General features: G+C 38.7%; 1 protein-coding gene across 1 annotated transcript in view; it reads right to left on the bottom strand.

The window, feature by feature from the left end:
* Positions 1 to 18,524, bottom strand: part of LOC122801311 (unconventional myosin-VIIa-like) — a 951,466-nt gene that overhangs the window by 348,879 nt on the left and 584,063 nt on the right. The window contains 2 exon segments of the mRNA XM_044070855.1: positions 16,397 to 16,524; positions 18,022 to 18,093. Of these exon segments, the coding sequence (XP_043926790.1) occupies positions 16,397 to 16,524; positions 18,022 to 18,093 (200 nt within the window).

The following is an 18,524-nucleotide window of genomic DNA, read 5'->3' as shown; positions in this document are numbered from 1 at the left end:
CTGAGGGTTCCACCCCCAAAGCATGAAATTGAGGAAGGGTTTGTTCTGACGGAACCAACACCCAAAGGTGCCACGGAGCCTCAGACAAGGTCATTGTTGGCACCGAGGAAAGGAGTCCTCCTCGCAGACATCAGGGCTATGGGCCTCAGAACTGAAGGGTCCAATGGAGGAGAATACATGAGAGTGACAGGGGCAATGGACCCAAAACCCGGAGTGGGATGGGTTCTAGGAAAATTTGTAATTCCCCTGGCTTTCAGCAGCTGATCAAAGAGGCGCACCACATCCAACTCAGCTAGGCTCCTGGTGGACCTTACCGACACCCCTGAGGGGGAGCCAGGCCAGTCCAAAAAGGGGATAAAGGCTTGTCCGGCAAATGGATTCATAGACAGGGAGTACTGGGTCCGTGGTGTAGTAAAAATCGACACCGAAGATTCCAGTTATGAAACAGGCAAAAGGGGATTATCGGTGCCGAGAACGGGCTCAAAGCTGAAGTAATAGCTGGAGTGGACATCAATATCTGCTCCGAAGAGGTTGTTGGAACCGATCTCAGAGCAGAGGTGGGGGACGTCGGTGCCGAGGTAATGGCAAGCAAAATGGCCGGAGCCGAAACCACAGTACGAACCATAATCATTGGTGCTGAAAGTGGCACCGAAGCAGAAGTTATGGCAAGCTCTGTAGGAACCACTGGAGCCAAGCTTGGAGCCGAGGTGGTTGGAACCGAGGAGGCAATCCTATGCTCCATATTAAGTAGATTGCTGCCTATGTGGTAGCTCATGGGTGCAGAGTTTTTACCTAAAGGGATGACACTGCACTTTTTGGCATTGAGCGTGAGGCCATGGCTCTGACACCAGGCATCTGTCTCAGCGAGGCCCTTCTGTAGGATGTCCACATCATTTGGGGACTTGACTATGGCTCCTAATTTGCAGTCATCTGTGAACTTCATTAGCCAGAGGCCTTCTGTGTTAGCCTGTACTTCAGAGGAGTAGATACCAAACAGGAGAGGTCCCAGGACAGAACCCTGTGGTACTCCACTTGTCACTGCGTTAAGGTCAGATTTGGAGTCTGCAACTTTTACAGTGTGGGTTCTGTCAGTGAGCCAGTTGGCAACCCATCTTGTGATGTAGGGACTTATACCTAGTTTAGTGAGTTTAGCTATAATTCCAGAATGGGGGATGGTGTCGAAAGCCTTGGCAAAGTCAAGATAGGCTGTGTGAACCACCTTACCCTCATCTGTGGCTTTGGTGACTGCCTCAAAGAAGTCGATCAGGTTCAGGAGGCATGATCTGCCTTTCACAAACCCTAACTGGGTGGGATCCAGAGTTTGGAGGTTACCAATGTCTTTGTTTATGAGTTCCATGATGATACATTCCATGGCCTTGCAGACCAGGCTCGTTAGGCTAATAGGTCGATAGTTCCTGGGATCAGTGGTGGCTCCCCCTTTGTGGAGTGGAATAACTGTTGCTGTGTGCCATTCTGTGGCACAAAGCCTGATGTGAGGCTATTATTGAACATGGTGCTTAAGTGGGGAGCCAGTTTGTCCTGAAGTTCATGTAAAACAAAGCCTGGGATGTTGTCCGGTCCCATGGATGCTGTGTTTTTGGCTTTAGAGAGTGTAGCTTTTACCTGCGTAGTTGTGATTACAGGAACTCTGTTGGGGAGTTTACCATTGCAAGAGGAGTAATGCTTAAACCCCGTAGTCCCTTTCTTTTCAGACATACCATAAGAAAAAACCCAATGACTACCAGAGAGGAAAGGAAGAGAGAGAAAGGGGAAATACCAACAATGGTACTCAAAATACCACAAGGGTAAAAAGGGCATTTATCAATGATGGTATAAAAAGGGGATACTCATGGGTAGAGCTGAGTAAGATATCAAGAAAAAAGGGAGTTTATGACAGGAAAAACTCACAAAATACTATAAACTTTGAAAAAATACAACACTTAGCAGGAGAGCTCGGTGAAACACTGCTATATGGCTGTGCAGCAAACTTGATCTGAGGTAACTGAGAGAAGGGCATTGTGGGTAACAGCTCAGCTCGAGAGTTTTTGGTGTATGCGAGCTTGGTATTAGGCCGACTCAGTTCCGAAGGCTTGGAACCGAACCCATCAGTGATGAATAGGAAGAAGATTAACAACTTCAGATTGTATATTCTGATTGTAGCATCATATAGTAATTTACAATCAGAATACACACATGCAGTCATTCGTTTTGCCTAGCCTACACAAACAACCATATTTAATATCATAAGAAGCCTCAGAAATGTGAAGAGATGCTTTTCATTTTAGAAGAACTGCATGGTAGCATCAAGACTTGTAGATGGTGTTACATTGAATAGCAAACTAAGCCCCACTCCAATCTGTGATGCATGATTTAGTATCATGGTCTCATTTATGTCTCATTATATATTCATGCTTATCATGGTCTTTTAACATGTAATTACCTCTTTAGATTTCATTTCCAATGTCATCAGAGGTTATTGAGCAACATATCTAAGCTGCCACAGGTTTCCCAATTGCAATGCACCTACACCATTAAGTTCGTTAGTGTTGTCTAAAATTATGTCAGTTTCGCGAAAGTGCTATATAGTGTATAATTTGGACACTGCTACGTGCATATATGTGTATGACTGACTGCATCTTGTTTTAGAAACAACACTAATTTTGTATAGGGAGTTTGTCATGAGACCTATGTGCTGAAACTGTACACACCCTCACTCTTATGTCTGGGACATGGAAATGATGATTTCTGGTGTGGAATGATGTACTGCTAGTTACATTGGGGAATACTTTCGTATAATGGCACTGATTATCAGAGCAGTAATGCATTTTGGAGGTGGGTGTGGAATGACTTGTGCTGCTCTTTGAATTGCATACCATCTCACATTCATGAGACAGCTCAGCACATCAACCTTGTCTGTGGCACACAGTAACATATTCTAAATAGCAAGTGGGCTTCCACTCACTTAGCAAATGTACAAACCTTTTGCAATGTGCAGTTTTATCTCTGACTCCTACCCACTGAAAATCCGTATCATCAGATACTTTGCCATTTTATTAAGCTATTCTTTGAATCAAAGTGCATTTAACTAAATACTGAGAAAAGGCATTTAGTGATTAAGTGTAACAAGTTATCCTTTATCGAGGATTTAAATGCACTTAAAATGTATGTGCTATTTTAAAGAAGACATAAACTAAAGAATTTTGTCTGTTTTTCAATAGAAGTTGCAGAAAAGTAAACTAGTTTTATTAAAGCTGCATTAAACTAAAATGTATAACTAGTTCCTTGAACACTTAGAAGTTACACTACATTTACATTTTCTTAAATGTGCAATGTTAAACAGAAATATTTAAATTAGTACATGACTGTGCTACTTGGAATTGTATTTCAGTTAAATAAACCCTGTTTCACTTTGTGTAAAGATGTATAAAATAGTCTATAATCACTTTGTGTAAAGATGTATAACATACTATATAACTGTGTGTCTGTTGCTGTGAAAATACTTTTCAGTTTAACTAAATCCTGCTTAAATCTGTGCAGTTGTGAGAAGACAGTATGTTGCTTGAAAGATGCTTTTTGTAGGTCACAAGATGATTTCCTTATTTGAAATCTGGCTTGCTGATTCTTACAGAAGATCCTGTTTGTGGATATATAGAGGATACAGATGTGCATTCAAAAGGGTAATGACTACAGGAGTGCATTCTGGGTAATAACTTTGAGGCAAAGTTCAATCATTGTCTGTAAGGACTACAAACTTATTATTTTGGACTTACAAGCCAGAGATAGTAAGGGGCAGTATGCCTTTAGCCAAAAGCAGATAGTTTCTAATGTAGATGTTAGTCTTCTTCTGGCCATTATCTGTCTTTCTAAATGTTTTGTTTTCAATTTATTGTATAAATGTTTTACTGTCTGTATAATTACTTAGAAAGAAATTATTTCATTAATTTCAAGTAAAGTATTTGTGTCTGTTTTTTTATTTATTTGTAAGGGTTTATGACTCTTACTGATTTATCCAACTGGTTGGTATCCCTCCGTTTTGTGGAGTGACCGCTGAATGCTAACTGCTGCCATCTGAATATTGGCTTATGTCACGGGTAAACAATAAGATTGGTTCTTGTTTTGTTAATTTGTAGCTAACTGGTGGTGGCAACATATTTTAAAGACTTACCCACTGGTGCCTAGTAGGGGAATTGCATTATTTAATTCAAATAGGCTAAAAAAAAGATACTCGAAAAAAGAAAATGTGCCGCTCAGATGGTTCATGTGACTTTCCACCTCAGAGATAGACAGAATGTGGTTTTGTGTGTGTGTGTGTGTGTGTGTGTGTGTGTGTGTGTGTAGTATAATTTGCATGTTACATTAGAGTCAGAATTTATTTACCAGAGAAGGTAACAGCTCAGAAAGACTGCTTTGACATTTAATGAGGCAATAAATCACAATTCAGGAAATATTAGAGGGAGACTAATTAAACCCAGAGATGGAAAATAGAAGTTGTAATCTATTAGTCTATTTAAACGAGCAATGTTTGTTTGTGAGGCATGTTTTGGTTAAGAGGAAATATGAATTTTCAATACTATCGAGTTCCCATTGATGAAAAAGGCAGGGACTACCAAGAAAATAAAATATAAGATTACACTGGATGTTGTGTACAGTTAGTACACTGCTGTGGTTGTGGTTTAGCTAAGTGAAGGAAAGGAAGAAAGGAGGTGAGACAAAAGAAAAAAGAAGAAAACAAAAAAAAACATGTTCTTATGTCAGTGTGAGCCTCTTACGGATAACTCTGAAGAACACCAGCACTGGGAAAAGATTTGTTATACTGTTAAAACTGTTTGAAAATCAAGGCCTTACTGACTGTTGAGCTAATGGTTACTACTTTTTTGACTAGTATGTTAACTTTATGTAAACAAAACTACTACTCTCATTATGAATAAAATATAGATGTTAAAACCCTGTTAATGTTAATAATTACTGTTAACATTTTGTAATAGTTAGCAGCTTGAATTCAGTGTAAATTCATCCTGAAATCAAGCATTACCAGAAAAAAGAAACATGTCCTCTTCTGTACACTTCAGTTGTGCGTCATCTGTTAATTGTTCGGACGGGAAAGTTGTTAAGTGCTATAATGTCTAATAAAACCAATATCCAGTTTCAAAGCACTGACTATCAGACTAAACAATTTTAATAAGCTTAATTTCCACTTTCTTCTTTCAGTCGTACCAGCTGTGTCTCCAGGACAAATGCCCACAGACACAGCTACAAACAAAATGGCTGATGTGCCAACAGCAGCACACTTTTCCTAGTCTGATCTTTGTGTATCAGATATGGCAGTTATGGTTCTTTAAGGATGTTTCTGTATTCCTTTGGAAAGAAAAAAAGTAATTTGGAAAATCTGCACAAGAAGACACAACATGCGGATTATGATAGCCCAGTCAAGGCTATCCACAGACATAGAAATGCGGCCTGAATGAGGTTTACAGTCTGGACTTCTGAAAGAGGATAATGCATTACTAAAGGATTCTGTGGACTGCAAATACTTTGTCAGAGAAAAATCTTAAAGTGCTGTTCATCTTATACTACAGTGCACTGATTACTTTCTGACAGACATATGAATCTGATTCTAAACTACGTCCTTGTCGGCGCTGCAGGCATGATACCCTCCACACCTTAGCATGCTGTGTACATGTTATCTCTGAAAGCCACCCTGGATGGATTATACTACTACACTCTGTTAAGTCATAAATACCCCTAAGTTGGTGAATGCACATCTCCTTGAATTCCAGAGCATTTTCAGAAAAATCAAGTTAAAAAAATCATAAGCCAAACATAATGATCTTGTGAACCGTAAATGCTATTAAAAAGTACAAACATTAATATCATCAGTTAAAAAGTACTTTATATAGTTTTGCAGTCAATGCATTTAGTCTTTAGCACAATACTGTAATATATTTTATGAGGCACACAAATCTAGAATTATATTTTTCTCTAGTTTTACTAACATTTTCAGATCTTAGAAACTGCACAGTCTAGACCTGTTTTGTCAGGGCACTCTTGTTCTGCCAAACTTGAACTTTCACATAATAGTAGCAAATTCCTTTCTCCTGGGTATAAGACACAGAAGGAGAGAATCATGACTCCAGCTCAGATGTCCTCAGGCACATCACTGACTCGAGTAGTGGATGATCTGGGATGGAGAGGCGGGAAGAAGTGACATCTCTTGGCTTGCCCATTTGGGGAGGGAGGACAGGATTTCTGCTTGTAATCCAGCATCTCCTAGTGCTGGAGGTAGTACTGTAACTGCATGAGAGACAGACACTACATGTGGCATACTGGGGGTTGGGGAACTGGTGCAGAGGATTAAGGAGCTAGTAATGAGCTGTTCCCGTGGTCAAGTAGTCCAGGGGTTTCGAGTCCCTCAGCCAATATTGCTTATCTGTTTGACTCTGAGCAAATAACTTAACCAGATAGTGTTGCTGGGCTGAGTCTGAAAAGGTTTAATGGAGATCAGTGATTAACCTCAGTAAACAAATAAAATAAAATAATGAATGCTATGTGCATGCTGTGATGCATGTGATATCAAGCAACCCCATCCAGTTAGGCAGAACAAAAATCCCATGAGCACTAGGGCAGGACATGTGATGCAGCTGCCTGGTTATAAGTCTTTGCTTTTCTCCTTCCCAGCCCATTGATGGCTACAGCAGTCACAGCCTTGGTGGGGGTGGTTTAGTACAGGGGACACTAAGGACAGGAGTGACACCAAACAGCTGATGGTCAGCTGGAAGAGGGGCAACAGCCTGAATATTTGCATAAGGGGATATGTATATAAATATGAACAATTACGCTTATTTGTATAATTGCCAACATAAATAACACTGAATATCTCAAGGTGTACAACTTAAAGGAAAATGTCAATGATGCTTTTCTTGATCAATAATTAAAGGTTAATTTAATACTATGCAGTAGTTTATAAGTTACTTGATTCGGAAATATTAATGTAGGTATGTAAATATCCTTAAATAACTAGGGATACAGATGGCAGTATCTCTGGTACTGAGTCCTGTAAATGGATAGGGACAATATATTTTTCTTGTCTCCCACCATAAAATTCACAACATGTCCCTCAATAACTTGCAGTTATCTCACTTATGAAAATATGACTATACATATCAAAATATGAATAAGAAGAGACAGATATTAGTATCCGAACTTTGGTACATCCTAGGTTAGAAATCATTGTGATATTTTGTTACTAACATTTTACTCTTTCTTCTGCTGCCTGCTATAAACTGGTAAGTCAGTTAGTTAAGGGAGCCAGCCCTAAAATATGTCAGTTCACCATAAGGAGCTATGGATGCTAAATGGAAGTATGCAAAAAAGGCACTATATGCATGAACGAGTTAAATAAAAAAGACTATTTTCAGAGTATCATATGGCAAATGTAAAGCAGTTTAAAGAAATACAGTGCATACACACACACACACATATATATATATATATATATATATATCTATATATATATATATATATATATATATATATATATATATATATATATATATGTATATATATATATGTATATATATATATATATATATATATATAAAATGTGTGTGGGGGGTGGAGGGTGGGGGTGTTCTAGCACAACTATTCCTTGAAATACAATTCAGCAAAACAAGCTCTGATAAGCCTCCAGCATTGAAAAATACTACAAACATCTTTCAGGCAGTATTTTTTGTCACTGGGAATTTAAATTCCAGTTGTAGTGCTCTCAAAGTTAGAAATTCATTTTTGCCAGGGAAAAGGCTCACAGACTCCTTGCAGATGAGTGTTTGGAGCAGGACCCTTTTTATTCTGGATTGCTACTCTGGTGCTCTGAAATGAGTGCATATATGCAGTGCCTTTTACATGTACAAAAGAGATGTGATGAAGCATTACACTTAGGGTGAAAGTGCTCATTTGGGAGTAAAAGCAACTTTTCTATAAGAACAAATCACACCCATATATGGTATTTTGGATTTACTGAATTAAGCGTTGGTATTAGTAAGCCTGAATTACTAAACCTTTTATTTAAAAGTTAAGAAATACTTGAGAGTCCCAAATGTTCCCATTAGGTTTTCTCATTGGAATAATCTTAAGAGCTCTTTCTGCTTTTCAGAGTCTTGGACATGACCTGTTAAGCTACAGAATAAGGCTAAATTGTTGTAAGATTACTACCATGGAGAAGTGATTGCAATGGCACCACAATATGGTCTCAGTACCATCCTGCCTTGGAGGGCTTCAGATTTTATGCAAAGATTTTGCTACTGCAGCACTTGATGATTAAAAATTAGGTTCAGATATGGCATTTTATGCAAGTAACCAACAACAAAAGGCAAGGGAATTCAGAGAAAACAAGTACACCAATAAAATGTGCAGTCCCAATGCTGGTAAAAAGTCAGCCACAATAAACCCAAGCTAAAAAAATATTAAAAATGTTGAGCACTTTTGTCCACGTCAAATAACAAGGGCTTCTTCAGAACAAACTTAATTCTGGATAAACCTCCATTTAAAAGATAAACATCACTTCCAGAGAAACAAATTGAAAGACATACTCACAAATAATTAAATCAGTTATTATACTTGGTTAAAAAACATAAATATTATTAAGTTTATTGCCAGTTGGAAAAGACCCTAATATGTATTCTAACCATATTGAAATTGCACATAACTCATGTAAACAAAGAACATTCCTATAACTGAAAACTGATATATGCTAAAATGTATAGTAAGAAAGGATGACACCTAACTTGTAGATAAAGTGAAAACCACACCATTCACCCTAAAGCTTGGCTGCTTTCATTTTCAAGACAGGGTGGATAGAAATATACTTACTAATTCCTGGTTTAAAAGAAGCATCAAGTTTGAATTGCCAAAGCAATTCTCTAAATTCAAGACATGTTCCCGGGCACCACCCCTTGGATTTTTAACTATTATTTCTGGTATACTAAATACAAACTTTTTAAATTTTTTCACAAAGAGTAAAATGTTTATATAAGGCATTTTTCTCATTTTTTTTCCTATTAACATCATAATTATGTTCATATATCCTCTTTGTAAGATAATGCTTAGTTTTCCCCACATAAAATGTGGAACAAATGTAATGCTTGACAAGCTATACCACCCCTTTGTACCACAATTACCAGATCAAAAACATACTTTGGTAGCAAGTATGTTTCCAATGCTAGTGTATTCCCATTAAAAATATATGAACATTGTCCACAAACTCCACATTTAGATTTACCTCCATGTATGTTTTTAAGAGTTTTCCAAATATTTCGGTTCAAACATATTTTTCAAATTTTGACAGTTTTATAAATAAAGGATGGCTGTTAACCTAACATAGCCCTAGTAGGCTCATTTATCTTAAAAATATTCCAATTGTTTTTAACAATGTTCTTAACATCATTAGAACCACCATGACATTTTAATATTAGAATCAATATTATAACAATTTTGAAGTCCATTCCCTCAATTGGGTTGATAATCACTGTCCCTTTTGGAGGAAATATCTCAAATAATTTTGTCAAGCAATGTTGTAGGATAACTTCTCTCAAGAAACATAGCTTTTAATATTTTTGCTGCTGTTCTAAACAAATGATCATTAGACCCCACATGGGACAATCTAATAGTGTCCTTTTATTTGTCCTACTTTTTGACTGCATGGATGATTAACAGTACAGTGTAGAAATGAGTTAATAAAAGTAGGTTTTCTATAGATGTTAGTGATAAACGCACATTCCTTCTTCAAAACAGTAGCATCCCCATAATTAATTGCATCTTTATTATATGTATATCTGCACTTGAAAAAAATTTGTAGTACAATTCAAATAATTAATAAATTCATCCACACATTCCTCTGATCCATCCCACAAAATAAATATATCATCAAGATCTCGACAATACATTTTGCAATAGGAAAAAAAAACATTGATAAATAGGTATTTAGTGGTAGCGTTGTCGCCTCACAGCAAGAGGATATCCCATTTGATTCTCGGCTAGAGCGCCTTCTGTGTGGAGTCTGCATGTCCTCCCCACAGTTGAGTGGTGTTCGAGAGATATGCATGAATGGGCGTGCCTTCGTTGAAGGTTTGGCATCAGGCTGCCACCTTGGCACCATAAAAAATCTACTGCCAATCATTAGCAGACCGGAGTTCCGCTGTGGTGACCACTAACCAGGAAAAGCCAAAGAAGAACAAAAAACAAGTCTCCCACCCATACATCATTAGATTAGCATACACTGGTACACAAATAATACCTATAGCTATCCCCTTAATCTGTCTGTAAAGCTCTCCTTCAAAAACTATACTTGTTCTCCAGAATAACACTCATCAAATTTGAAACTAAATTGTGAGAGATGCATTTATATATCCAGATTGGAAGCCACGCACTCTCCAGCCAAGACCGGAATAGCTGGTCAAGAGGAGAAGGTCAACACTTGCACCACACCACATGGAACACATAGCCCTCTAGAACACACACCAGCACTGTCTTTACATAAAAACACAAACTGCACACCCACGTTTACGGAGGCTCTCAATAAAAATCTACCCAGACAGCAGAGACCTCCAAGGCAGAAACGCACTCAACCACCACAACACAACACTAATCCCGAGACACATAACTCTACTAAACAGTGTGCCACTCAACCAAAGCCCCTAAGGCAAAACGGCATGAGCAGCACACTAGTCATCGGTGACTTGATAGTGAGGCACACTGATGTCTCACTCACTAGGCTGAATAAGGAGAAAGTAACAATCAGCTGCCTGTCACATGCTAGGATCTGCCACATAATGCATGCACTCAGGTCCCTCAACAACAAGTACAAATATGACTCTGTCATTGTACATGTGGGAGTAAATGACCTGAGACATACCTCCCTGGACTACATGAAAAGAGTCATGGAGGAGCTCTCAGATTATGTAGCCCAGGCGGGTATGACCTTAGCCCTAAGCAGCATCCTACCATCACCCAGAATGATACCACAGTACAAGCAGAAAATGATTGATTTCAACAACTGGCTAAGTTTCTGGTGTCATTCTAAGAGGATCCAGTATCTGTCTGCCTGGGATGACATGATTGACAGACCTCGATGCTTTGCCAGAGATGGCCTGCAACTGTCACCCCTGGGCTTCCAGATACTGGACAAGGCTCTTGCCACCCCCTATAGTGCCTTTTTTAGGTGGTGTTTCAAAGACCAAATTACCACCATAACAGCTACAAACAAATGCAATCTGAGAGTTCTGCTGCTCAACGCTAGAAGTCTAGATCTCAAATTACACTCGCTCGAAGCACTCCTTAAAATAGAGAACAGTGACATTTGTGCCATAACAGAGACCCAGTTCAAGGCAGCAGAAAGCGCCCCTGCACTACCAGGCTATAACTCATTCTACACCTTTCGGTCCCAGAACTTGGACCAAAGCTCCAAAGGCAGTGGTGTTTCCATATTCATAAAGGATGCGCACACCTCCAGACTGGTAGCCCAACATAATGCATCTGAGATACTTCAGGTGCAGCTAACATTGGATAAGACAGAGATTCAGGTCGTAGCCTGCTATAGGTCCTCAACCATGTCCCAAGACTCACACTCCATGTTCCTAAGCACCCTGGAGAATATTAAGGTCCAACCTAACACTTTCATATTGGGCAACTTCAACTACCCCTCCATTAACTGGGAAAACTACTCATGTACCAATACACTTGCCCAACGTTTCCTGGAATTCATTAATTCCAATGCCCTGGACTAGCATGTTCTTACCCCCACTAGAAGTAGCAACATCTTTGACCTGGTCATTACTAACATGGGCGACCATTGCTCTACACCACTAGTCAACTCCTCCCTGCTTAGATCTGATCACAAACTAATCATCTTGGAAATCCACATCCCTCCCCCCCACAAAGGTAACCACCATGAAAAACTTCTCCAAAGCTAACTTTGGGCTCCTAAAAACAAAGGTGGCTAACTTCACTGCACCCATGCAAATGGAGATCAGTTGCATGACTGCCGAATCATACACCAATGCAGTGTATGAACACGTACACAAATACATGGATCTCGCCATACCCAATAGAACCAAGATGCTCTCCTCCAAAAAAAGGAAGCCAATCTGGTGGTCTCCTGCCATAAACAAACTCCACAACAGAAGGAGAAAACTGATGCGGAATAAGGTGAAGTCCCAAGACTGGAAAAACTCCCTTATCAGCCTCAACAAAAAGTTGAGATCCCTCATCAAATCCTCTAAAGCTAGCTATGAAAACAGAATTACAGCAGATAGTAAAGACAACCACAAGGCCTTCTATAGTTATGTAAAGAATCTCCACAGCAATACCCAGATTTGCTATGAGCTACTGCACAATGGTACCTTCTATACCGAGCCAACAGATATTGCCAATATACTGGCTGACAGATTCATTGCCAACTTTACCTCTCCCCCCCCCCACAAGGGACCAGTCACAATACCAGTAGACTGCAAGGCACGCAGTATTACTGCTGCACAGGTTAAAACAGCACTGTCTATGCCAATAATACAGCTTCTATGGGACCTGACAATATCCCTGGCTGTGTTCTACATAAACTACAGAGTGAACTGGCACCTCAGCTGTGTGCCCTGTTCAATCACAACCTCACCTCAGGCTTTGTCCCTACTGAATGGCACACTGCTACAGTCATCCCTCTCCACAAAGGAGGAGCGACTACAGAACCTGGGAACTATTGCCCCATTAGCCTGATGAGTCTGATATGCAAAGCTATGGAACACATCATCATGGACTTAATAAACAAGGATATAGTGAATCTCCAAACTCTGGATCCCACACAGTTTGGTTTTGTGAAGGGTAGATCTTGTATGCTCAACTTGGTCAACTTCTTTGAGTCAGTCACCAGAGCTGTGGTTGAAGGCAAGATGGTTCATACAGCCTACCTTGATCTGGCCAAGGCCTTTGATACCATTCCCCACTCAGGAATCATAGAAAAACTCACTAAGTTAGGCATCATCCCGTATATCACTAAGTGGGTTGCAAACTGGCTCACAGGTAGAACCCACAGTGTGAAAGCAGCTGACTCCAAGTCAGACTGCCGACCAGTCAAGTGTGGAGTCCCACAGGGTTCAGTCCTGGGTCCTCTCCTGTTTGGTATCTACTTCTCTGAAGTCGAGGCCAACACAAAGGGACTCTGGCTGACAAAGTTGGCAGACAATTGCAAGTTGGATGCTATTATTAACTCCCCAAGTGATGTTGACATTCTACAGAAAGGCCTCACTGAGACCAACGACTGGTGTCAGAACCATGGCCTTAAGCTCAATGCCAAAGAATGTGTCATCATCCCCTTTGGGAAAAACCCAGTCCCCATGAATTACCACATCGATGGTAGTCCACTCCACATAGAAGGCATTATAAGAGATCTGGGAACACAGGTTGACAGCAACCTCTCTTTTGACCACCACATTGCCACTGTGGTCAGAAAGTCCTTCTATGTGGCACATCTCATTACTGAGAGTTTTGCATCCAGGAAGAAAGATGTCATTGTCTCCCTCTACTCTTCCCTCATTAGGCAAATCATTGAGTACAATGCCCCATTTGGCACGTACATCACTAGACACCTGCAACAACTGGAGAGGCCACAAAAGTACTTCACAAAGAGGATCCTAGGCCTTAAACATTTGTCCTATATGGACAGACTAAAAAACTCCAACTATTCTCTGTCTCATATCGGCTACTTAGAAGCAATCTCTGCTTGACTTACAAAGCCATGTCTGACCCAGCTCTGTTAGGAATGCTATGTCTGAAGAAATCCCAATCCCTCCACACCACACACCCCAGAGACCTCAACCTCATTACCACAATCAACAGAACATGCTGGAGGGACAGGTTCATAACCCAGAGACTGCCCATGCTATGGAATAGACTTCCCATACATGTCAAGCAGAGCACCTCATTGGCCCTCTTCATGAGAAATCTTGGAGAGTGGATGAGAAATAGATAATTCACCCCAGGGATTACTCCTAAGGTCGGATGGCACAATGCCAGGGTAATCCTATTGGCTAGGCTTGTAAAGGCTCCAGAGCCATTAGCCTAGTACACACCTATGAACCTACATCTCCCCCAGACAGAAATTTATAACTCTTTAAAATATCATTAACCAGTTCCAAACCCGCTTCTTGGAGAATATAGGTGAACAAATCAACCACATCAATAGTAAGAAATCCAATGTTATCACCATTAAAATTTTGTTTCATTCTACCCCAAAAATTCCAAGAATCTTTGAGCAAATGTGGAGTAATGAAAACATAGGTTTAGCTTCCTATTGACATATACCGCCAAAGGGCAAGTCTTTGAACTATGGGCTGCTGCAATAGGCCTAAAAGGTGATTCAAGTATATTCTTGTGCATCTTTGGTATACCAAATATTGTGGGAATAGTGGGATGAATATTCCTAAGAAAGTCAAAAAGTTCAGGGTTTATAACTTTTTATAACTACTGCTATTATCATAGTATTTTCCTTCTGCATTACTATACACCTTCTTTAGGCAGCTTTCCGTCTGTCATACTTTTATGCACAGCACATTCTGTTATTTTTCTAATTATTACTTTTGTCTCCTGCACAAAAAAAATATTCTCATGTAGTTAAATCTTATCTGTTAGCAATTTTACAAACGTTATTTTTACAATCCTGTTTTCAAATTTATAATTATTATCTACTGTTGTTTACTATCTATTGTTTTGTTGTGGAGCTTTTCTCCTTGGGTCTCCACTGAAAATGGATCTCTACCCAGTCAGACTAACCTGGTTAACAAATGTTAAATAAATAAATAAATACATTTTTGCAATAATAAATCCTCCAAATATAAATCTAGTTTTACAACCAATAATTACTTCATTTCTAGACACATGTACATATTTTATTAATTTATTTATTTATCTTTGTTTACTGGGAAAGTCCAGCTGGGCAGTACCCATTTTCAGTGGAGGCCTGGGGGGAAAAGCTCCATTTGTTTACATTGGATTACACTTACTTCCAGTTTAACACAGAGCCGCTACATTTCTAATTATATTTTTACACATACAGTACTTATACATTCTAAGATTTTATAGAGGTAGAAGTTACTAAAGAGAAAGCCTACATGCAACCTAATGGATTGTATAGGCAGTAGTTATGTATAAAAATTGTTTTGTCAATTCAGTGAGGGGTTGAGAGTATTCTGTTTAAGGAGAGTATTTGGAGAGAATCGTATGTTAAGCATAAAGTCTTAACCTGGCTATGATGATGTGCAAGACCAGGACTGGTTAGGATGTTATTTTAAGCAGTGGCTTAAAACTATTAAATTTGTCGGAGAGTTTTATTTGTGCGGGGATATTATACATTGGTGCCCTGCAGCATAGCAAACATAATACCTGAATATACCATAGCATCAAAAATCATGCAACTTCCCCTTTTTAATGGGTTTCATTATTCTAATAGTTTTAACACTGCTTAAAACATTGAGAATATTTTTTTTACATTGAGCATGTTTCTGAAATTTATAAAACTCTATCTCAGGGGATCTTTTGAATGCCTGAATTACCATGTGAGTGCCTTGGATAAAAGGTACTCTTCCTTTTAAAAGCTCCTTTTTGTCCTGTTCAGGTTTACCATTGAACTTAGCTAAATTTAGCTTATGGGTAGATAATCTAAACTCCACTAAAACATCAGCCAAATCAAATCTATAACCTGGTATAAAAATAAACCCTTTTTTGAATAAAGAAGAGTGTTCAACCATAATAACAACTGTACTATAATTAGCGGTTAAGTTCAATGTTAAACCTGGACAGGCCAAAAAAGTAGGTACAGGTTTTAAAAGGAAGAGTACCTTTACCCCAGGCACACACTTGGTAATTCAAGCATTCAGAAAAGCCCATGAGATATATTTTTATAAATTTCAGAATCACACTTGGTGTAAAAACAATGTAAACTTGACCAGCAGTGAACTTTTTGACTTTCTTAGGAACATTCAACACACTATTCTCATGATATGTGGCATACCAAAGATATATAAGAATATACTTAAATCACCTTTAAGGCTCATTGTAGAAGAGTAGCATTCTAACCCTTCTGACCCTTAAGGTGGTAATTTCCTATTGCTGTCCTTACAAGTAATAGCATGGATAAGGATTTTTTGGTTATTAAGTGATGAAAGTGTGATTACATTTACAAGACAAAAGATTACATTTCTAAAACTGCGGTTCAAACATTACCAATATTCAAAAGCATTCTAAACTGGGCAACACAAACTCATCTGAAAGAACTATTCATGATAGCCAGTTACAGAACACCACTTCCCACAAAGAAGTAGACGTCTTCACATTTCCATCCACAGGGAGAATTTGTTACCTGATAGCTGGTCGCAGAATAGCACTCCCTACAATAAAGTGGAGTTTCTCCAGGTTGGACATTGGTCTTTCCGTGACTGGGCTTTCTTCCTGTAGCAGTGATTCCCCTGCAACTAGAGCTCTAGCCACCTGCAGACAAATCCCCAAAACAAGTAAGAAAGGATCAGTGCAGGTCACATTACACACAGATTTTTATAGAACTTTATAAGAGAGTTAGTCATATTTCACATTTAAATGAAAGGACAGAAATGCAGTTACTTTACACAGTGATACCATGCAGTGATGAATTAATTAAAAAAATGTTTTAGGCACATCAAGTCACAATATAAACACAACAAAACTGAATAAGCAATGACTTGACTGTCGCTTACATGTCTGCTCATCTACAGTGTACTTACATGTAAATGTTGGACACACACACACACACACACACACACACACACACACACACACACACACACACACACACACACACACACACACACACACACACACACACACACATCTGCAGTGTTCTTCATAATTTTTAAATCTGGTCATGCAGAGTGTACAATTAGAGACCTGCTTCTATTTATTGAAACCACTACACTTGTCAAGTGCTGATTTAAATTCATTCGAATTACCAGATAATCTCAATTGATCAGAAATCTTATGTCACAATCTTGCAAATCTGATGGAAGAAGAAACTCCTTGTTTATTACAACAAGGAGTCAGTATTATAGTAGTTGGGACATACCTCACATTTTCCCTTGGTGAGCTATAAATAAAGGTGCAAATGCTGCCTTGTAAACCCATCATGTAATGCTTGAAAATTTTTACAGAAGCTACCCTCTTAAAAAGTAATGCTGTGAGTATAATGTGAGGTGTTTTAGTTGTATGCAAAAGGATAGTAGCTATGATCCTTGGAACTATGAAGAAATGTGTATGAATGGATTATGTGCGGAGTGCTCTAGTGAAAATATAGTACCCAGCTGCTGTATATCTGCTGTACCCAATGCTGTCTGCTGTTTTTTATACTTTTTTATTTTATTTTTTTAACACAAGAGAAAGTGCAGTACCTTTTATAGTTTGTAATATGCCTGCTCTCTTTGGCTTGCAATGCCCATAGTTTAGTAGCTTTACAGTCATTGCTGGTGTAAGTTGGTTCCTTCTGACAATTACAGTTTTAAAAATATATCCTGAGTGGGAGTCTGTGACTATTAACATGTTCACAAAAACTGATGTGTGCTGAGGGAGATAGGTGGCTGTGATAGGGATCAATGATTTGTTTTAAATGTTTTATTAAAGGATATGTATTTTTGACCAATTTTGAATGCTCTTTACCTAACAAAGGATCAAATTATGTGGCTTCAGGCTTTACAGATTTAATAAGGTGATGGACACCAAGGTGTTCTGGTTTAGATGAAATCTGTAAAAAGTACTTTTCTAACAAGCAAGTCCATGGAAAACATGATGTTTTAGTTCTACGTTCTGGAAGTCTTATGTTAAGTAGTCAGATGGCAAGTGAAAAAGCTACATAATTAATCATGAAGAAGTCTTGACTCACTTGTCAGCAGAAAATAATCACTTTACCATTACATAAACTGTATATGAGTAGTCATGTGATCAATGACAGAGGCGTCTTACCTCACCAGTCAGCCTTGAGGACCGCTTCAGCTTCATCGATGAAATCGGTTTGTTACTCTTGCGGTTGTACCTCTGAAATAAACAAGAAATCAAAGATATATCTGTAGTAGATACAAATTAATCATTATAGGAGTACTTGAGAATTAAAAGGAATCAGAGGAGAGCGAGAGAAGTGATGGCATGGAACTCTCTATCGAAAGCAATTTCCTTGGAAAACTGCCTCGACTCCAAAAAGAAATAAAATCATGACTGTTTTCCACTTTCCTGTTTATTATCAGTTGTCAAACTTAATAGACAACTAATATCTTTTGAACACTCATTAACATACTCACTACAATAGACCTTTTTTCTCATGCACTGTATACTTTTCTTAATATGCGCTTTTTTTACTTTGCGTAATTATTGAAACTATAAGAATTGGTTTCTGATGATTCATGGTTTGACAGTTTTTTTTTCAAGACAGAGCCTAATGGAGCAACACTGTCTCAGTGTATTTTTTTTGG

This window comes from Protopterus annectens, chromosome 4.part1, assembly GCF_019279795.1.
Source record: "Protopterus annectens isolate FY-2018-M chromosome 4.part1, PAN1.0, whole genome shotgun sequence".
Classification (NCBI taxonomy): Eukaryota; Metazoa; Chordata; order Ceratodontiformes; family Protopteridae; genus Protopterus; species Protopterus annectens.
Note: the sequence above shows the minus strand (reverse complement) of the source record. Positions and strands in the feature narration are given on the sequence as shown.